This window comes from Octodon degus, unplaced genomic scaffold, assembly GCF_000260255.1.
Source record: "Octodon degus isolate 3935 unplaced genomic scaffold, OctDeg1.0 scaffold00060, whole genome shotgun sequence".
NCBI lineage: Eukaryota > Metazoa > Chordata > Mammalia > Rodentia > Octodontidae > Octodon > Octodon degus.
Window position 1 is genome coordinate 535,692 of NW_004524636.1, and position 20,358 is coordinate 556,049.

The 20,358-nt window shown below is 44.5% G+C and overlaps 1 protein-coding gene across 2 annotated transcripts in view; it reads left to right on the forward strand.

Moving 5' to 3' along the window:
- Positions 1-326: 326 nt before the first annotated feature.
- Positions 327-20,358, forward strand: part of Stk35 (serine/threonine kinase 35) — a 43,989-nt gene continuing 23,957 nt past the window's right edge. Inside the window, exons 1-3 of one of the 2 annotated variants that reach the window (XM_004634233.3) lie at positions 327-852; positions 1,430-2,030; positions 14,638-15,386. In XM_004634233.3, the coding sequence (XP_004634290.1) occupies positions 535-852; positions 1,430-2,030; positions 14,638-15,350 (1,632 nt within the window). In that variant the 5' untranslated portion in view covers positions 327-534 and the 3' untranslated portion in view covers positions 15,351-15,386. The remainder of the gene's footprint in view (positions 853-1,429; positions 2,031-14,637; positions 15,387-20,358) is intronic. The other variant, XR_002821694.1, reaches the window with a different exon arrangement.

The window sequence follows — 20,358 nt, forward strand, 5'->3', positions numbered from 1 at the left end:
GTCTATTTTGCAGGGCAAGAAACTTAAAATCAGGGTGGAGCAATGATTTGCCTTAGATCAATGAGATTTTTTTTTTCTCTCCTTTTGAGCCAGGGTATCATGCAGTTCAGGCTGGCTTCAAGATTCCTCCTGCCTCGACGTCCCAAGTGCTGGGATTATAGGCGTGCACCACCGCACCCGGGGAATGGGATTCTTTCCTAGGAGTGAAGATAGAATTGTAAACCAGTCCCTGTGGTTCCCAGGCCCGAGCACTCAATCAATTAAGCCGGCAAATCCAATCACCCAATCAGTATTTATTAGGCCGCCAGTGTGGGCGGTTGATCTCGCGCAGGTCTGGAGACAAGGTTGCGGTGTGCCGACGGCTGCGGAGACAGAGGCTCCGCGGGTCGCCGGAGTTTGGCGCCTATTTTTTGTTGGTTGGGTGTTCTCGCCTGTGATTGGGCCGCAGCGCGGCGTCCGGGTGCGCGGATTGCGGCGGCTCTGTCGACCCTGGCTGGGCCCAGGCCGCGCAGAGCGCGGCTGGCCTCCCGCGGGATGGGTCACCAGGAGTCCCCGCTGACCCGGGCGGCGGCGGCGGCGGGGGCGGGCGGCGCGGCTTATGTAAAGCGATTATGTAAAGGGCTCAGCTGGCGCGAACACGTGGAAGGCCACGGGAACCTGGGAGCCCGGGCCTCCTCCGCGAGAGCCGCTGCCATCACCGCTGCAGCCTCACGGCCTGTCACCCGCCCGGCCCGGGCCACCTCCTCCCGCGCCGCTCAGTCCGGGAGGGGGCCCCGGCTTGGAGCGGACCATTTCCCGGCAAGGGCTCCCGGAGGAAAAGGCGCCGCCCGGAAGTGGAGCGGCGCTGGCCAGGTAAGGACGAGACCGTGGAGCCAAAGCTACCCGCCACTCCCGCGGCGCTGGGGAGGGCACCCGGGTCCTCGGTTCGGCGCGCTCCGCAAAGCAGAACTTTCTGCCACTCTCCTCCACCCGCTACCCATGGGGACTTGGGTCGGCCCATTGGGCTCCGCTCTGGCTTAATTCAATGGACTGTTTACACCCGGAGGACGAAAGGCTGGGCGTAGGAAGGGGGATGTCAGAGAAGATCAAGCAGGGAAAAGGACTTAAAACTATCAGAATAGCTCCTGTAGGTGATTTTCGTAAATACTGAAGACCTCTGATTTTTGTTTTTGCCGTTTCCACCCGATAAATAAGCAAAGATGGCCAGTGGCACTTGCTTTTCTTTCCGGTTCTCCCTCTGAACCTCTATCCATTGGTTCCGTCTTCTTCGCTTGCTCCTCCCCTCTCTGTTCAGTCAGAGGCCTTAGCTTCCGTCTTAAAGGGGACGCAGCGGCCGGAGGAGGAGCGGGAGGAGGTGGGGCTCTACGCTTCCTGCGCTGCTTGCCTACCCGCCTCGGCCTGGTTGTTTAACCGCTTTTTTCGTCCACAGGTCACAATCCAAGGTCCCGCTCCTCCGCGTGCCGGGGCCGGACGAAGGGATGAAGCAGGGGGAACCCGGGCAGCACCGTTGCTGCTCCCCCCGCCGCCCGCAGCCATGGAAACGGGGGAGGAAGACGGCGCCCGCCGAGGTACACAAAGCCCGGAGCGGAAAAGGCGAAGCCCAGTGCCCAGGGCGCTCAGCGCGAAGCTGAGGCCAGTGGCTGCGGCCCAGGCGATGGATTCATTGGCGGCCGAGGCCCCGAGCGAGGCCTACCTGGCGGGGCGGCGGCCCGAGGCTGGCGGCGGGTCTGCGCCTCCCCGTTACAGCCTGCTGGCAGAGATCGGGCGCGGCAGTTACGGCGTGGTCTACGAGGCAGTGGCCGGGCGCAGCGGGGCCCGGGTGGCGGTCAAGAAGATCCGCTGTGACGCCCCCGAGAATGTGGAGCTGGCGCTGGCCGAATTTTGGGCCCTGACCAGTCTCAAGCGGCGCCACCAGAACGTCGTACAGTTTGAGGAGTGCGTCCTGCAGCGCAATGGGCTAGCCCAGCGCATGAGCCACGGCAACAAGAACTCTCAGCTCTACCTACGCCTGGTGGAGACCTCGCTCAAAGGTAAGGCCGCCCTGCCCACGCAGGACCTGGGCCGCCAGGACCCCTAGGCTCCGGCCTGCCCCTGTCACCCAGGGCCTGACACACCCTCTTTTCCCCGCCCAGGTTTTGGGGCTGCCTTCCTCGGCACTCAGTTCTGCCCGAAACGTTAGGGGAGTTTCCACAAGAAGAGTTCTTCTAAGTGCTAATCCTTCCTTACCTTAGTAAAGCATGTATTCAGTAACTGGCAGATTGCAGAGCTTCCTTACTCTAGGGCTTCTTTTTCTTTCCTGAAACAAACTGAAGAACTTTACTTTCTTCCTTTCTGGTTCTAAATTTTCTGACATTCTCTAGTTCCGCTCCTAAAACTCTTGCTTTCTCCTGAGATCCCCAGGCCTCCATCCAAGGGCAATCAAGCAAACCCTTGGTTTGCAGTCTCGGTCCTTTGGGGGATGTATAATAACTCTGACAGGTGGGTCTGGCGCTGTCACATCACACCCAACATCTTTTCCCGCCATTTGACCTTAATCTTTTTCCTGTGAGGCTGGCTGGGAAGTGATTTTACTTATAAAGAAAGTGGTTTTACTTAAAAAGAAAGCAGAGCTTCTTGAGGCCAGAGAGTTTGGAAAGCGAACTGGGAGGAATACAGGTAGCCAAGGATCTGTTCAGAGAGAAGGGATAGTGACCTAGAAAAATGAGGAGGTATCCGGAGGCCAAAGAATCCAAGGGAAGAATTAATCTGAGTCCCAGGTATGGCTTGAACACTAAGCTGACTTAGTGATTTATTTGTAGATTTTTTTTTGAGGCAGGGTCTCACAAAGCAGTTTAGATTGGCCTTAAACTCACTATGAAGCCTAGACTGGTGTTGAACTTCAGATTCTCCTGCCTTACCTCCTGAGATTACAGTGCATCACCACCCGTTGCTCTGAAGCGATGTAAGATAAAATATTAAAAGCAAATTCTGTCCCCTTTCTAAGAATAGAAAAACTAAGCCCTAGAGGTGAACAGGGATAACTTGAATAAGGTTAATCAGCTTGAAAGGGAACTCTTAACTGCTGATTTCCATGTTACCTACTTCGCATAGCTTGAGTGATGGGACCCAGGTCTGTCTTTGATTCAAGGCATGAATCTATTCTCATATGGCCCTGCTGTTCTAAGGATGACCGTTTGAGAACCGGTAGGGTTTGGGGCTTGATAATGCTGTTTCCTAAAATCTTGAAGCTTTTGCTTAGATCCCATTAGTGAGTATCCCAAGAGCATTTGTTGTCCATTTCAAGTCAGTTTGACAGTGGATTAGATGGCACCAGTGGTATCACCTGGGGCCCTTTCTCAAGAGACTTCCTTTATGCCCATCCCCCCTTCATCTACTCTGAGAACCCTGAATCCCCCCAGGGTGAAACTTTGTTTTTTTCTGAAACGTCTCCCCAAGGAGATTCTTTTATCTTCCCTGTATTCTAAGAACTCATCACTTAAAGGTCCTTCCTTGTTCTTATAATTCTTTGCAGTTAATAATGATCTAGACGTCCATATTTTAAGACTGCATTGGTATTAGGAGTTGCTTTTCCAAACATTTTTCAACCCTCAATTCATTGATGCCAGTCTTGCAATTGCAACCATAGCTTGTGGTCTTATTCCCCCAAAATATAAACACATTGAAACTTTCTTCTCAGGTAGAATTTTTAAGAATTTCACAGTAAACAAAGGTGATATAGCATAGAAGTTAATTCTGAGATTAGGCTCATGCTCAGTTTTAGCTTCCCCTAAACTGATGCACAGGCATGGGGTAAGTTTAAAAACCTGTGAGAGGCATTCCTTTATCCATGATCTAGGGATACCTTTGTCATAAGGTGCCATACACGCTGGGAATAGGTTCCGGCTGCGTAGAGTCTTTTCACCTCCTTTGAGATTTGTTACAGTTTGCTGAACTTCTTTGACTGTAGAACATGTCCTATTACTTGTATCAGCAGCAGCACTATATTTTCATCCTTGGAGAACTACAGCTGAGACCTAGAGAAATGAAATAGTTTGCTTACTGTGATCCCTTTCAGCTGTTGGCATCCTCAAACTATTTGAGCCTCCACAGTGTTTTGGGCTCAGAGACAGCACAGTGAGGAAAATGTATTTTCTCTGCTTAAGAAAATAGGTTAAGCTTTTATATCACGTAAATTCAGCAAGTAGTAAGTATAGTCATTTTTCACTTGTCATTACTAAGTGGAGTACAAAGACCCACCTCTCTCCAGGTTAAGTTTTTCTGGCTCCAGTCTCCAAGATTTATCTACCATGCTGTGTCCTGGGGCCCTAGGTTTACAACATACCCATGTGGTCCAGTAATGTCAAAGCTGAAGGAATCCTAGAAATAACTTGGTTCAGTTCATTAACTAGGAAGCATTTTGAAGTTACCCTTCCCGATCTCCTGAAATTTAGGGTGATTTTGAAATTGAGCAAAGTGGTAACCTGCCTGGCAGTCCCAACTCAAGCAAATGCATACTTTTTCCAGAGTTCTTACAATGGTATTTGAAAGAAAAGGAGGGGAAAAAAAACCCTCGTCCCAAAGCCACTTACATTTGAAAAGTTTAAGGATTCTAAAAGATTTAAATGGTAATCAAGGTCACTGGAGGAAATGGCACAAATGTTAACCCATTAACAAGGGCTTTGGGGAGGGTGTTGTACAGAATTAAGGAGAATCAAGAGATGACGGAGACGAAGTGTTTGAAAGAAGGATATTAGAGCCAAGGTAGGTGGAGATAAAATGCGATGTGTTGTTTGTTTTTGCGATGTGTTTTAATGTTGGGCCGGTAAGACAGTTTTTTCCATCTCAATTCCTAGTGAATACACAGCAGACGTTTCTGTAGTCTCAGGAAAAATCACTTGATGTTATAATCTAATTTTAAAGAAACTTCTTACAATGTTCTTGGTTTTACCCAATTTGATGAACTTCGTGCATCATCTCCTTTTCAAGCAATAACTAAACTTACCTCCTCAAAACATAATGTAAAATATAGTCAGAAGTCTTAGGTATCTGCTCTAGCTATGTAGGAAACTAGACTCCAGAAAAGGGATAGGATTTGCCCAAAATGAAGTAGTGGCAGCATTCAAATAAGCTTCCCAGTGTTTAGCAATACTGTAAATTTGGTTGACTGTTTAATGTTGAAGTATTTTTTACATAAAAAGAATTAAGACATCAACGGTTTGCTCCTTTCATGGGGAGAGGGCTGGTAGGGCTTTTTTGAAGTAGGGTCTCAACTATAGTCCAGGCTGGCCTTGAACTCCCTTATGTACTTCAGGCTAGGCCTCAACTCTGATCCTCTTGCCTCCACCTCCCAAGCCCTGGGATTTTAGTTGTGTATTGCCATGCCTGGCAACAGTTTGATTTTTAAAACTTTTTTTTTTTTTTTTTAACCTCTGGCCTGAACTCTCAGCTGTTCTGCCTCAGCCTCCCAAGTGCTGGGATTCCAAGCATATACTGCCACCCCCAGATGTTTTTGTTCTATTTGTTTTCAATTTCTGAAGGACTCTGTTCTGAATGCACCTAAAACAAGCTGCCACTTAGAAGACAATAGACAGCTTTCCACTGCCAAACTCAGAAAGTTTGTTTCTATCTCCTTCAGACAAACAACAGTGAAGACCCCCTCTTCTCTTCCCCTCCAAAAAATTTGGGACATATTGAAGTCTCATAAAACTAGTGGTTTTACTGAGCTGAGAGCCAGGAGCCTGGTAAAAAGACACTAGTTCATTTTGCAAATTGTTCAATGTTTACTGTACACAGGGTGGGTTTTTTTTTTCTCTTCCATTGTGTGGTAGTAAGCGGGATTGAACCTAGGGCCTTAGAATCCAGTTACATTAACTACATCCCCAATTTTTACCTTCCTAGTCTTGCAAAGTTACCCAGCCTAGGCTCAAACTTGGTATTCTGCCTTAGCCTTCCAGATTGCTGGAGTTGCAAGCATGGACCACTGCAGCCAGTTTCAAAGAATCTTCTGGTTGTTTGAGGTGGGTTAGCCCTTACGAAGTTGCCTTGCCTGTGCAGCCAAGCCATGTGACAACTGAGAGAGGCTATGTCAAAGGGGCTGCACAAGCTTTCCATCGTGTGGCCTGTACATGTCCACATGAACTAGTGCAAGATCACAAGAAAACATTTTCTCTAATTTCAGTTGGAGGCATGGGAAGACAGGTAACAGAGGTAGTGAGGGAAGAACTAACCTGGTGGGGAGGCCAGAGTTCCTGGTAGGAACTGGTTGTCACCCTGTGAGCTCCCCCAGCAGTTAAATGCCTAGGGAAACTTTGGGGCCTAGCAGGGCAAAATCACACCATGCCCAGGCTTCTAGAAAGTAACTGAATTCTCCGTTGTACCTTGGGCCTCAGTTTAGAGAGCTCCAGCTAGGCAGAGCTGGAAGATGGTCGGGCTACTTTGACATAGATAAAAATGGTGATAAGAGTCCTTGTAACAAATCACCAGAATACAGTGGAACACTGGATATAGAGTCTGAAAATGTTAGTTCTAGTTTCACCCTGTTAAGAGTTAGAACTTAGAGATTGTTATGTGCCTGTTGCAATACTTTTTAATCCTGTTCTGTCCAAACCACCACTTGAAGTCAGTACTATGATTTATCTTTTGCAGTTGAGGCAACTGAGGCACAGAGGTTAATGAAATTGTCCAATAGCAATGCAATGGCCAACCCTGGCTTGGACCACAAACTTTACAGCTTTGGTGGCTTAAGTCCTGAGTTCTGTTTTTCTTGGTTGTAAAATGGACACAATCATACTTTTGCTCAGAAATTAATGGCTATTAATGTTTAATTGTATATTAATCAATGCTGTGGCACCACTGATTTGGTTTATGTATCTTAGCTGTTAGAGTACTTGCTTTCTGGTCTGCTCTTGAATGTCTTAGGGCAATCATGTGGATTTTTCTTGCTGATGACTGCTTTTCTTCTGTGTGTTTTGGGGATTTTAGGTACCAGCCCCAGGAGATAGAAATAACTCTTATCTAACTGAGATTTTTGGTTAATTGGGTTTGCATTGGGTAAGGCTCTTTAGTATATCTTCTCAAGGAGAGTTTAGGCTCCTAATAGAGCATCAGTTCACCTTAAATTAGGTCCTAGATGGTTATCCTTAGGGCCAGAAATCCTCTGAGTGACTCAGGATTGTGGACCTGACCAAGTTGTCTTTAATTTGCAAGTTTCTGCCACATGCACAGGTTCCATCTGCTCTCTGGTAGTCAAGAGGCAAGGTGGGGTGGAGAAAGAAATGTACCACAGTGAGCTAGCTAGTCAGAAGATGGGAGAACACATTCTAAAGAGCCTTGTTGCTTAGGAAGCTGACCTAAATGGTTTGTGTAGGAGATGGGTGATTGCAGACTGGTGGGCTCTTCCCCTAGATGGAAGTTTATGGCCCTGTGATGGACATCTGATCCTAATTGCCTAGTCATGGGTCATGGGATGCACTCTCAAGAACAAAGATTTTTATTTCCTCAGGCATTCTTATCACAGAGTAGTTTGCCCCCTTGCTGTTGCTTTACAGTGTGGAGGAACTGGGTCCTGCCCCAAGGCCCTCTTGCTGAGGATCAAACTCATTGTAACCAAGAAAACTTTTTACTGGATCGTTGTGGGAGATATGGCTAAGTGGGGTTAAACAAAGCCAGGTGCAAGATCTGGTCTCACTGTACACTCATCGCCTGACTTTACTATTATTTCTCTATTTTCTATTTAAACCTCTCAGCTCACGATGCACCTCCTGTATACATGCAGTGCATTGTATGGGAACCCCAGACTTGATTTTATTCCACCATACATACCCATTTTAATGAAGGAGATGGTTACAGTATGGTACGTATGAATGACTTCATTGCAACCTTAAAAGGTGTTATAGGGAATCAGCCACTAGGAATGTGGACTAAATTAGGGGAAGAATAGAAAAGTGAGAAATGACCCTGACTAAAGCTGAGGGTTGGGTTTGTGGCAAGGCCTGTTTCCTGTGGTGAAGGTCTTCCTGGGTGGGAAGGTCCAAGTTTTAAGATGCACCCCTCCACCCCTCACCTAATGTTCCAACTAGCAGTACCTAACCTCTCATAGTTATTTTCATACTTACTCTGTTTAATCCTCTTCTCTGCTGATGTTTTTGTGGCCTGATGTCACAGATAATATCCATCAAGGGCAAGTAATGTCTTCCATGTGACACTAGCAAAGGATTGAGCTCTATATTTATTTCCGATTTCCACATTCTTGACACTTGGTCTTTTTTTTTTTTTTTTTTTTTTGGTGGAACCGGGGATTGAACTCAGGCCCTTGCACTTGCCAGGCAAGCGCTTATTCTAATGAGCTGTCTCCCCGGCCCCAACACTTGGTCTTATAACCAGTGGTCATATTGGACAGCTGCCTATCTCTGGATACTGGAGGCACTAACATGATTAGCATCCAGTAGTTGTCTGCTTTGGTATCCAGGTGTCAGATGTCATAGTTAAACCTTCCAACAACCTGGTGATGTAGTTGTTTCTACCCAAGTTATGAAAAATGGAACGGATTCTTAGGGTCTTGGATCATAGTGTGTAGAGAGGGAATATTGATACCTGTCCTGGTGGGCTTCACAGCTTGGTCTTTTGGGACACTGTATCTTGCTGGGCAGCACTATAGCAGGTCTGCTTGACTTCCCTAGGAAGACATGGTAATAATAGTGACATGGTACCCAACCTTTTTAAGAGTCACTAAATTGCCCAAGCTAGTCTTGAACTTGGGATCCTTCTGCCTCTGCCTCCCAAGTAGCTGAAATTAGAAGTATGTGCCATCATGCCTACTGTATTCTGCCCCTCCATTACACATTAGAACTTGCTTATGATATGTGACCTTAAGATTTTGTTGAAGTATAAAATGGCTCTTTAAACAAGTGGCAGTACCGTAATTAATTGCACCCATTCTTAGATAATTAAGTTGTATTTTGTCCATGTTGTATGGAATACCAGTTCTATGTGTTTGTGTGTTTAGTGTGTCTTTTGTCGGTGGTCAAGGTTGTTTTCGTTGTTGGGTTTTGTTACTTGTAGAATACATTACTGAAGTGGAATTTTTATGTCAAATGGACAGAGCATTTTATCAATTTGATGCATACTCCTGAATTGCTAACATCCCAACACATTTCAATCAAAATTATAATCTTTTAAAACTAAAAAAAGAATCTGCACATAGTGTTATTGAACAAGCAGCACTCAGGGATTTGACTGTTAAACTCGCTGGGGTATAAGGAGTCTGCTGTCTAGAGGGGAAACAGGAAACAAATGTCCAGGTGTAACATCCTGCTACTGGGACCAAGAGGGAGCCTTGCAGGGAGGCTCCAAACTACTGAAACTCGGGGTCCTGCCTGTATGCAAGGTAATCTTTTAAGCTTCAGGCTCCTCACCTGTCAGAATAGTTGGGAGTTTGGAGTAAGAAGAGGTCCTTGGCAAGCGCTAGAATCCAGGTTCTATCCCACATGCCTTGCTGGCTCTGTCACAGGTTTGCCAAGCCAGCCACCAAGACCAGGCATGGTGGTGCACACCTGTAATCCCAGCTGTGAGGAGGCTAAAAACAGGATCACTGTGAGTCTGAGCTGTGTATCGAGACCCAGTACCAAATACATAGACAGACAGACAGAGAGGGAATTAGGTACTCTGGATTCTTCCTTTCAACACACAAGTTGTAAGTTCTGTTAATCCTAAATGTCCTACTGCTGGTCCCTGCATTGCCTCTCCCCTTACCCACCCTCACTTCTGATTTCAGATCTCTTGATGAAACTGTCTGCTGCTCATCTGTCTTCTCTGCAGTTGCTTCTACCTCTAGAGAGAACTTGTTGCATTGCTTGTGTAAGATACATTCTTTCACATGTTAGTATCACTGAAATCCAAAGTTGATTTATTGTAGGTCATAGTACCAGCAGCAGTCTGTAAGGTGTATATCATTGGTGTATCTAAACTAAATTATTTTTTTTTAGATTCAATGAGCAAATAGCTTTCTAAAATAGATGACAAACTTGGAAGTACTTCCAATTTTTTAGTCTGCCCCAGGCCTTCTCCAGCCTCACTCTGCCTATTCCCTGTATCTGTTCTGTGATCCCCTGGGCTCCTGGGGACCCTAGTGCACTATATGTCTTCATCTTCAAAATGCAGCTGAATGGCCTCTTGTGATCCTCATATTGCCTTTCTCTCCCCTTCAGTCCCCTACTTAGGGAGAACTAGACCCTCTTCCCAAGTCTTGTGGCTATAATCATTCTGCTTCTTGTAAATAGAAGCTTTTGCTTCTTAGTGTATCTCACCTTTGGGACCTGGGACAAGCTACATGTGCTCAGGAAATACTTGAATGCAGTGAACTAGAAGCTAGATTCCTCAACATCTAGAAAGGGGGTCAGGAATAGGTTTATGAAATTAGGGTATTTTGTGTCCCTTTCCAGGAGTAGCAGAGCCTACTGACCTCTCTCAGTAAAGCAGAGCACATTTCATTGGAAGATTTCACTCCTTATTTAACCATGAATACTGATGATGTGAGATACCTGCTTCGTTTGTTATACAGTCAGGGTGTTTGTTTTAGTGTTTTCTGTCTCCTTGTGAAAGATGGCATAGGATGTTTTGAAGTACAGAATGTACGTTGTGGTCAGCTGTTACCAGATGTGAGGGAAAGTAGTAGGCTATCCCAGAGTGTGCCTGCCAGCCTTCAGTGTGTGTAAACCGGAGCAGTAGGACTTGGCTGTGGAGGCCCAGGTCCCACCTAGTACCTGTTCTCAGGCAGAATACTTTCTCACTTGAGAGGCTTCCCACCTGTTAAAGAGTATGCACTGAGCTCTCAGGTTCATTCCGTCAAGTTTTTGTCACCTCTAAGTAATACTGCCAGTTCTCTGAAGAAAGCTGAATTTTTAACTCTTATAATGTAATAATCTTCTAAATCCATCAGATTATGCTATAAAAAGATACTATAAAAACCTGTTTGTTTCTGCCAATTTGCAATGTGGGGATTCTAGTTGTTACATATCTCTTCCAATTATACAGTGGTGCCTGGGTTCACAAACTTGATTCTTTTCCTGATTCTGGTCCCAAACTGCATTGGACAAGAACCAAATTAAATTTGGTGATTACAGCTGGGTGTGGTGGTTCACACCTATAATCCCAGCACACAGGAGACTAAGGCTAGAGGATCTCCTTGAGTTCAAGGCCAGCCTGAGGTATGTAGTAAGACCTTGTCTAAAAAGGGGCCAGGGGAGATGGCTCAGTAGAATAAGCGCTTGCCTGGCAAGCACAAGGGCCTGAGTTCAGCCCCCAGTTTCACAATAAATAAATAAATAAATAAATATTTAAAAATAAGCAGAAAAATTTAATGGTTAGGTTCAATGTTAACTTGTTGAGGGAAAATTTGATTTAGGTCTTCCCCAGTTTGGTTAACATCCAGAATCCTAGAGAGAAATGAGTTCATGAACTGAGGTACCACTCTATAGCCAAAAAGCGGGAGGAACCCACTGGACCTTTGGTGAAATGGCCCAAAGCTAGAACTCTGTTCATCACTGGCTCTGCTCTGACTGAGAGATTGCTGTGGTGCTTTGAGACTGCGGCCATTTGGGAGCTATTGTTTAGTGATGACCACTGGTTGGCGTTTTCCCTTCCCATCTTCCTAGACTTAGTGTACTTCCTAATGTCTTCAGGCAACTCCAGGGCTGAGTACTGAGAAATCTCCCTCTCCTGCAACATTTGCAAAATGTGTGCTGGTCTTTCTCATGGTGAAATGCAAGAGTCACACTATGGTTTGTGAACCAGAATAGTTGATACAACAGTATAGACTAAAATAGAAATTTTACGACTGGGACCTTAGGTGGCCTATACCTGGGAAATTGGACAGGTTTAGAGTAGGGTAGTTCTCAAGCTGGGCTGAAGATGATATGCATTAAGAATTTGGCTGTGAAGGCTAATTTGGGGGCCATAGTTATCAACTTTGGCACATTTTTTTCTTTTATTTTTTTGTCGTTTTGAGACAGGGTTTCACTATGCAATTCAGCTGGCCTTGAATTCACTTTTAGCCCAGGCTGGTCTGACTTCACAACAGTCTTGTCTCAACTTCCTGAGTGCTGTGATTACAGGTGTGCACCACCACACCTTGCTGTGTTTTCTTTAACATTAGATTTTATTAGTATATTTTAGATACACATGATCACAAAGCATTTATGGGGACTGGGGAGATGGCTCAGTGGAATAAGTGCTTCCCTGGCAAGCGCAAGGGCCTGAGTTCAATCCCCAGTTCCGCAAAAAAAAGAATTTATGTACCTAATATAACTTGTGTTTTTCCCATTGCCTACCTTCCCTGTAACCCCTCTTCCCCTCCCTATTTATAAAGCTTTGTTGCCATGTTTTCTTTATTTTCTAAATATATATATATATATATATATATATTCCCTTCTTTCCTTTGTCCCTCTATCTTCTCTCTTGTTCCTCTTCCCACTTGAACATTTTTCTCCCATGTCAAAATACATTTTGATGTTTGTTTATACTTTCAGGACTGGAGAGATAGCTCAGTGACACAGTACCTGCCTGGCAAGCATGAGGTCCTGAGTTTGCATCCCAATATTTAAAAAAAAAAGTAGACACTTTCAGATTCTCACACCATGGAAGCAATGCATTATCCACACATTTTTTTGCCTGATTCATTTCACTTAAAGAGTATTCAGGGTACATCTATTTTCCTAGAAATGTCTGTAGTATATCCTTTATGGCAGAGTAGTACTCCATTGTATAAAAAAGCACATTTATCCATTCACCAGTTGATGGTGAACTTGAGTTGTTTCCAAGATTTGTCTACAAACTTTTCAAGAGATAGGGCTTTGTAGGCCTATGTAGAGTTTTGCTTTTGCCACTTAAGTTTGATGTCTTCTGTGGAATCATCCTTGTTCTGATGTAAGTTTTGTCTTTTGCATCCCATGTGAGAACTTTATGCTTAACACTGGGATTATTGAAATCTGTGACTTCTAAGAACCTGGTTGGAGTCTTGTGGAAACGAAGTTAGTAATGGCCAGTACTTAACTCTTCAAGTGCTTGTACTATTTTGTGAAATGTATTTTAAGTTTTTAAGTTAATTCACAGTAATCATATGGCATAGATGTCATTCTCAAATTTGGTGGATGACAGCCACTCCAATAAGGGACTCCCCCAGGGTTCTAGACATCTTCCATCATGTTTTCCTCTGAACTAGAATCCAGTAGATAGAGCTGGGATCTACACCCTGATTCTTTGTTTCTTGCTCTGTGCTTCTCTTTCTTCAGCCTGGCCTACTTCGATGTAGAAATGTGCCAAGGGCCAGGCACAGTCCACGTCCTCAGTGGCCTTTGGTACGGGGCTGATACTCTGTGTGCCTCTTCCTTCAACTGTACCTCTTTCATCTTCTGGTGGGTGGATGGCGGCTCTTGATGAAAATATATCCTCTGGCTTCTCAGGAAGTAAGCCTAAGAGTCCAGCCTGCCCAGGGAAACACATTTCTCTGTGGGACAAATGGCTGTGTTATCCAGTTTTCACTCAGTTACGTTTACTGATGACACGTCATCAGATCCCTAGAATTATTCCTATGTGGTGTTTTCCTCTCCACTGCTCAGGCTCAGCTCGCTTCCTCAGCAGGCTCTCAGTCCAGGGGTCCCATCTACTCCCACCCTACACACTAACTTAAGATACTATTTGGCAGACTTTTTGTTTTTCCTTCAGTTGCCATACCAACTTAGTATATAAAAGAATCATCATTCCCCACCCTTCACTGTCCCAGTAGAAGTTTAGAAGTTTTACTATTTTCTCAATACCCTTGCAGAAGAAATTTGATGGTTTTTAAATCTTTTCCTTTCTAACTGCACCACCAGGAAGCACTTCTTACTCTTTTTCTTCTGTCTCTAGAATCAAGATGAGTTTGGTCTTCAGATTGCTGCTTCATTTTGCAGTGTTTTGAGGTAGAGAGCCTCAGCCTGTTTGCCAGGGACTAGAAAGAGGATTAGGAGAGGGGAGACCACTGATCTTTTAAAAAGGCCATCTGCCCTAAACTGGTTCTACCTGTGTCACTTTGATTATGAGTAATACAAACAAGTAGATTATATAATTGTAGGGAAGTAAGGTCTATCAGATTGTGATGGGTTGAAGAATGTTTCTGCAATAGTGTTAAAATGCCATTCCACGTGTACTAACAAGAATTTTTAAACAGATCAGGAAAGAAGAAAGAGAAGGTCATTTGTCTGGCAGGAAGTAATGGTGATAATAGAAGCACCGCACATTTATTTGGCAGCCTTCTCTTGTACTACACCTTGTTCATTTTTGCACAGCCTTGGGAAGTAGTGGTGGAATAACGCTCCCTGATGGTAGCAAATACAAAGAAACAAAATGATCAGGTGGCAGTAAACCTGAGTTTGCACCCAGGCCTTCAGATTCCAACTCCCAGGTGCCTGCACCAGTCCTGATGACTGCGTCATAACCTTCACTTGTCCTGTGTTGATAGGAATGTATCTGCATGTATAGAATTGGAGGCTCAGTGCCAGTTTTACACGTTCTCTTGGAGCAGTTGTCAGCATTGTCATTCTATTTTGCATTATGTATGAAAAAATAAAATGATGTGAACATGTCCATCTCACTCAGGCTCTTTTCTGTCCTCTTTTGATTTAGGAGAAAGGATCCTCGGCTATGCTGAAGAACCGTGCTATCTCTGGTTTGTCATGGAGTTCTGTGAAGGTGGAGACCTGAATCAGTATGTCCTGTCTCGGAGGCCAGACCCAGCCACCAACAAAAGCTTCATGCTACAGCTCACGAGCGCCATTGCCTTTCTACACAAAAACCACATCGTGCACAGGGACCTAAAGCCAGACAACATCCTCATCACAGAGCGTTCTGGCACCCCAATCCTCAAAGTGGCAGACTTTGGACTGAGCAAAGTCTGTGCTGGGCTGGCACCTCGAGGCAAAGAGGGCAATCAAGACAACAAAAATGTGAATGTGAATAAGTACTGGCTGTCCTCAGCCTGTGGTTCTGACTTCTACATGGCCCCTGAGGTCTGGGAGGGACACTACACAGCAAAGGCGGACATCTTTGCCCTGGGCATTATCATCTGGGCAATGATAGAAAGAATCACTTTCATTGACTCTGAGACCAAGAAAGAGCTCCTAGGGACCTACATTAAACAGGGAACTGAGATCGTCCCTGTTGGTGAGGCGCTGCTAGAAAACCCAAAGATGGAGTTGCACATCCCTCAGAAACGTAGGACTTCCATGTCTGAGGGGATCAAGCAGCTCTTGAAAGATATGTTAGCTGCTAACCCACAGGACCGGCCTGATGCCTTTGAACTTGAAACCAGAATGGACCGGGTCACATGTGCTGCTTAAAATTCAGGGCCGAACATCTTGGGTGTTTTAAACTAGGTGAGTGGTCTCTTTGTTTTGCATGCACACTTAACTGGACCGGGTTCTGTGTTTTGAGTCCTGGGGAGCTGGGGAGATATGCAGGGGGGAAGAGAAGTCCTTGGTATCGAAGATTTCCCCTCTGCCTCCACATCTCAGTAAGGAAGTAGGTGGATTATTTAAGCCCAAGCTAGGAATTACAGTATAGAAGTCTACTGAGGAGGATAGTATTTGAGAGGTGTTTGTATCATTGGACTAATATCTTGTAATTTTTAGAAACACTTTTTTTTTTTTTTTTTTTAATCTTTTTATTTACTTATTTGGTACAGGGTCTCATTACACAGCTCAGACTCTCAGTGATCCTCCTGTCTCAGCCTCTCCAGCACTGGGATTACAGGTATTCTGGCTTGGTCCCAAGGCTGGCACTGCTTGCGGTACTGGAGACTGAACCTAGGGTTCTTGCACTTGCCAGGCAGGCGCTTAGAATGCTGAGCTATCTCTCCGGCCCCTAGAAACACTTTCTTATCAAATAAAAAGTAGTCCCAGAAAAAAATGTGCTACAAAATTGGTATAGGTTTTCAGAGAAGAAACACTACCCATATCCTTTCTGTTTGCACACTCACCTTTACATAGTTTAACTTACTGTAATTAGGGAATGTTATTTCCTGCCCTTTTTGCTCAGTACTCGTCTGAACATTCCTCTCTCCTGTCATCCTTTCAGTGGTTGTCCTCCCACTTTATGTATCATTACTCAACCATTCGCCTTTAGATAGTGTATTTTTATGCATTTTAAATACTATAAAGAAAACTAGTGAATATTTAAGTTTTGCTTATTTAGAATTATTGTAGGGTTTTTTTGGTCAGGTACTCTGCTAGGCTATGGGGTAATTTGACAGACAACAAACATCTCCCTCATGAATTTTGCAACTTCATTAAGGAGAGAAGCATTTATCAATTTTTTTTTTTTTGGTAACAGAAGTCAAACTCAGGATCTTGAACTTGCCAGGCAGGCACTTGTGCCAGCATTCATCAATTTTTAGCAAAGCTGCTTTACAGTGAAAGAGAAGAGTGTTGAATGCAATTAACTTGTTGAGGTGATGCCTGGAAGCAAGAGTAGGAAATAGAGGGTAGAGGGGGTACCCTAGATAGGTCCTGTTACCAGAGGGACCCTGACACATTGGAGACCCTAGACCAGTGGCGGCAAAGCTGTGGCACGCACAGCTGTTCATATCATTGGAAGCTCTAAAAGGTTTGCCATCACTGGCCTAGACCAACTTAAGTTTTATGAGAATGTAGATATGTGGAGATTAGGGAGGACAAGGACCTGCTAGGACAGGGAGCACTGGGCAGAGTTGAGGTAGAGAATCCAAGGGTGTGGGCTAGGGCAGTAGATCAGAAACTGGCCCCCATATATGCTTGGTACTATATTTTCACATGATTCCTTTCACATTTACAACCCTCCCAGGGGTTAAAAGATTTATCCAGGAGCCAACTAAACTGAAGGTAAGTATATCTTACTTGAGCAGGCCTTCTTTTCTCTTAATGTCAATAAGGAAAGATAGAAATAAGCTAGTCTTAGATTTACTAAAACCTTTAGATGAGGAGGGGGCCAACTTGTCTCAGGGAGGAAGGCTTAGGAATTGTCAAGTACAAGGTAAGTTATGTTTTGGGTTTTTTGAGGCAGTCTTACTGTGCAGTTCAGGCTGGCCTTGAACTCACTGTGAAGCCCAAGCTGGCCTCAAACTCCTAGCAATTCTGCTGCTTCAGCCTCCCAAGTGCTAGAATTGTAGGCATATGCCTCCATGCCTGGCCTAAAGTGGTACTAATTTGACTCTAATATGTTCTTGCCTTGTCGGGAGGAGGGGGGAAATGGCACTTAGAATTGTGGCCCTGGGCCTAGGTCTGCATGCCTGGAGCTGAACCTTGTGCTGTTAAAAGCTATAGTCATTGTGGTGGTTAGTTCTTAATCCTTTGTCACACCCAGCTTTCTAGGTAGAGCTGGTTCATGCAGAGTTGAGCTGGGTCTGTGTGTTTTCATGAACAATCTGGGTAGTGCGTTCCTAGGTTTTAATTCTCCCATTCCACAGATACTTTGAGTTCCTTCCATGTGCCAGGCCAATTTGTCTGCCCCCCAGTGACTAGGAGAGTAGTTTTCCCCAAAACAAAACTAGGGTAGTGCTGTGTTAGACACAAAAGGTTTGACTTGCCAGTGTTTGAATTGTATTTCATGCTGTCGTTTCCTGTTCCCATCTTATCTTTTCTGTTTTTGAAAGACCTCATATAATTCAAATTTGTCATGGGATAGGAGGAAGGTTGGCATTCGAAGGACTAGAATTTGGGTTAGGCTTAGGGAGTTGTCACAGCTAATTGAGATCAGGGGTAATACTGTTGGTACAGGTGAATAGGACACTTTCCTTCCCTGCCCCAGGTGGAGATTCTCTAGTATGTATGCTGAAATGCACCATCTTAGGGCCTGGCTCCTGTTCCTATTGTCACAGCCTCAACCATCCCACTGTGCAGTTTCCTTAGATCATCTCCCTTGAGGGATATGCAGTTTGCCTTAGGACTCCACACTATGTCACTCAGGAAATTCACACTTAACTGCTCTCATTTCAAGCAACTTTCCTCCCTTCTTTTCATGGGACATGTCAATTTTCGGTTAAAGGACCATGGGAGGGGGTGGCCTTTAACACCTACATATATTTTTATTTTATTTTATTTTATTTTATTTTATTTTATTTTATTTTATTTTATTTATTTGCGGAACCGGGGACTGAACTTAGGCCCTTGCACTTGCCAGGGAAGCCTTATTCCACTGAGCCATCTCCCTGGCCCCCTAGATATATTTTTAAAAGTATTTATATTAAACAATGTGTACTTAACTGAAAAAAATATCAGAAAACATTCAAGTAAAAAATTGGTACCCCAGTACAGCAGTAATTAGCTGTCAGCATCACAGGCTGAACTGCCCAACTCTCCTGAGACACTTAAGTTTATGTAAACAAGCTCCTAACCTTTTCTCTTTTCATGGTCACCTATTTCTCCTAGATGAAAGAAACACTTGTGTACAACTAAAACTTTGCCCTGTAAAGCAACACAAATCCCATGTGTAGATGTCAAAATGGAAGCCCTGATCTCTATTAGTTGTGACAACTCCATAAGCCTAACCCAAATTCTAGTCCTTCGAATGCCAACCTTCCTCCTATACCACGACAAATTTGAATTATATGAGGTCTCTATGCACAACACCCGCAGTGTCTCTCTGTGTGAGAAGGGAGATACCTCAAGGTGTGGGGGGATACATAGAAGCCCCTGTGCTCTTCTGTTTGCACTAGTATATGGGATCCTAGGCCTATACCATTAAAGGGGCATTCTGTTAAGTTACTTTGCTGTAATTTGGCAGGCTTGTCAAGGTGTGCATTTTGAATGGTGGTGAAATGAATGGAATTAGGTACAGTTTAGCATAATACATCGCTGGCATGGTGGTGCACACCTGAGGTCCCAGCACTTGGGAGGCTGAGGCAGGAGGATCATTGCAAGTTCAAGACCAACCTGAGCTACGGAGTGAGCTTGAGACCAGCCTGAACTGCATAGTGAGACCCTATCTCAAAAAGACCAAAAAAAAAAAAAAAAAAAAAAAAAAAAATGTGATACCTGCTGAATGAGGCAATAGGTTGGGTGCTTCCAGTAACTTTTGCAGAGTTTGGTTGGTATCTACTGAGGAAATCTCATTGTCTCTGACATTGACTGACTTAGCATTTAAGGGGATTTTTTTTTAAGTTAAATTTATTGGGGCCGGCCAGATAGCTCAGCTGACAGGTGAAGGGACTGGGATTAGATCCCCAGCACCACAGCCTGCAAGCCCTGCCAACCCTGCCCCTGGGGCGTGATGAGATGGCAGTTGAGGCTGGGCGTGGTGGCTCACCTATAATCCCAGCACTTGGGAGGCTGAAAACGGGAGGATCACAATGAATCCAATCTGTGTAGTGAGACCCTGTAGATCTTGTACTAAAATACATTTTTTTAAAAAATTAAGTTTATTGGTACAATTTAGATATACATAGTGATCACATTCATCATAGGGAATTTGTACCTGTACATGATGTATCTTGGTTCCTCTTTTCCTCATTCCTCTCCCCTTCTCATTTGTAAAGTTTTCTTTCCATTTTATCCTTTTTCTTTTCTCTCCCCTTTTCCTTCTGTAGTTGTCCTTTCCTTTTGAACAGTTTCTCCTATTTGACAAAGTAGTACCAATTTCTTTCATTTTGTTTTTTGTCTTTGAGACTCTTATAGTCCAGGCTGGCCTTGAACTCACAACAATCCTCCTGCCTCCACGCCTATCCTAAAGTAGTCCCAACTTGACCACAGCCTGTGTTCTTCCTCTGTGTGTTTGGTGTTTGTGTGTGGGGTACTTAGAATTGTGGCTCTGGGCCCAGGTCTGAGTGCCGGTGCTGATCCTTGCGCTGTTTTGGTGGTGTAGGTACCCACATCTGGCTGGTTAAGAGTCAGAGCTGGGAAGAACACTGACAGCAAAGCTGACTCCATTTACTTGTTTAATAATCTTATCTAAAAACTTATTTGCTTGGTGCCATTTTAGATACAGATATATTTGGGAATAGAAAAGACAAAGTTTTGCAGTCATAGGGCTTACAGTCTGTTTAGAAGACAGGAAACACAGGTTATCTGTGAGAGCATAGGAAAATAGTTATAACTAAAAGTCAAACAGAGTAGGCTTTGTAAGCCATGACAGAGATTTTGGCTTTTGTTTTTGTGTGAAATGTGTTTTGAGCTTTGTGACATTTGGTCCTTTGAAAGAATACTTCATCTGCTGTGCCAGAAGTAAGCTGTAGGGGAAAAAGTGAGACACTAAGGTAGGAGGCTACTGGAATAATCCAGTTCCAGGGTGGTGGTGGCTTGAGACTGGAGCAGCAGGGCTACTGGATTTGGGTGTATTTTTAAAGTCAGACCCATGAAGATTTCCTCTGGGTTGGTA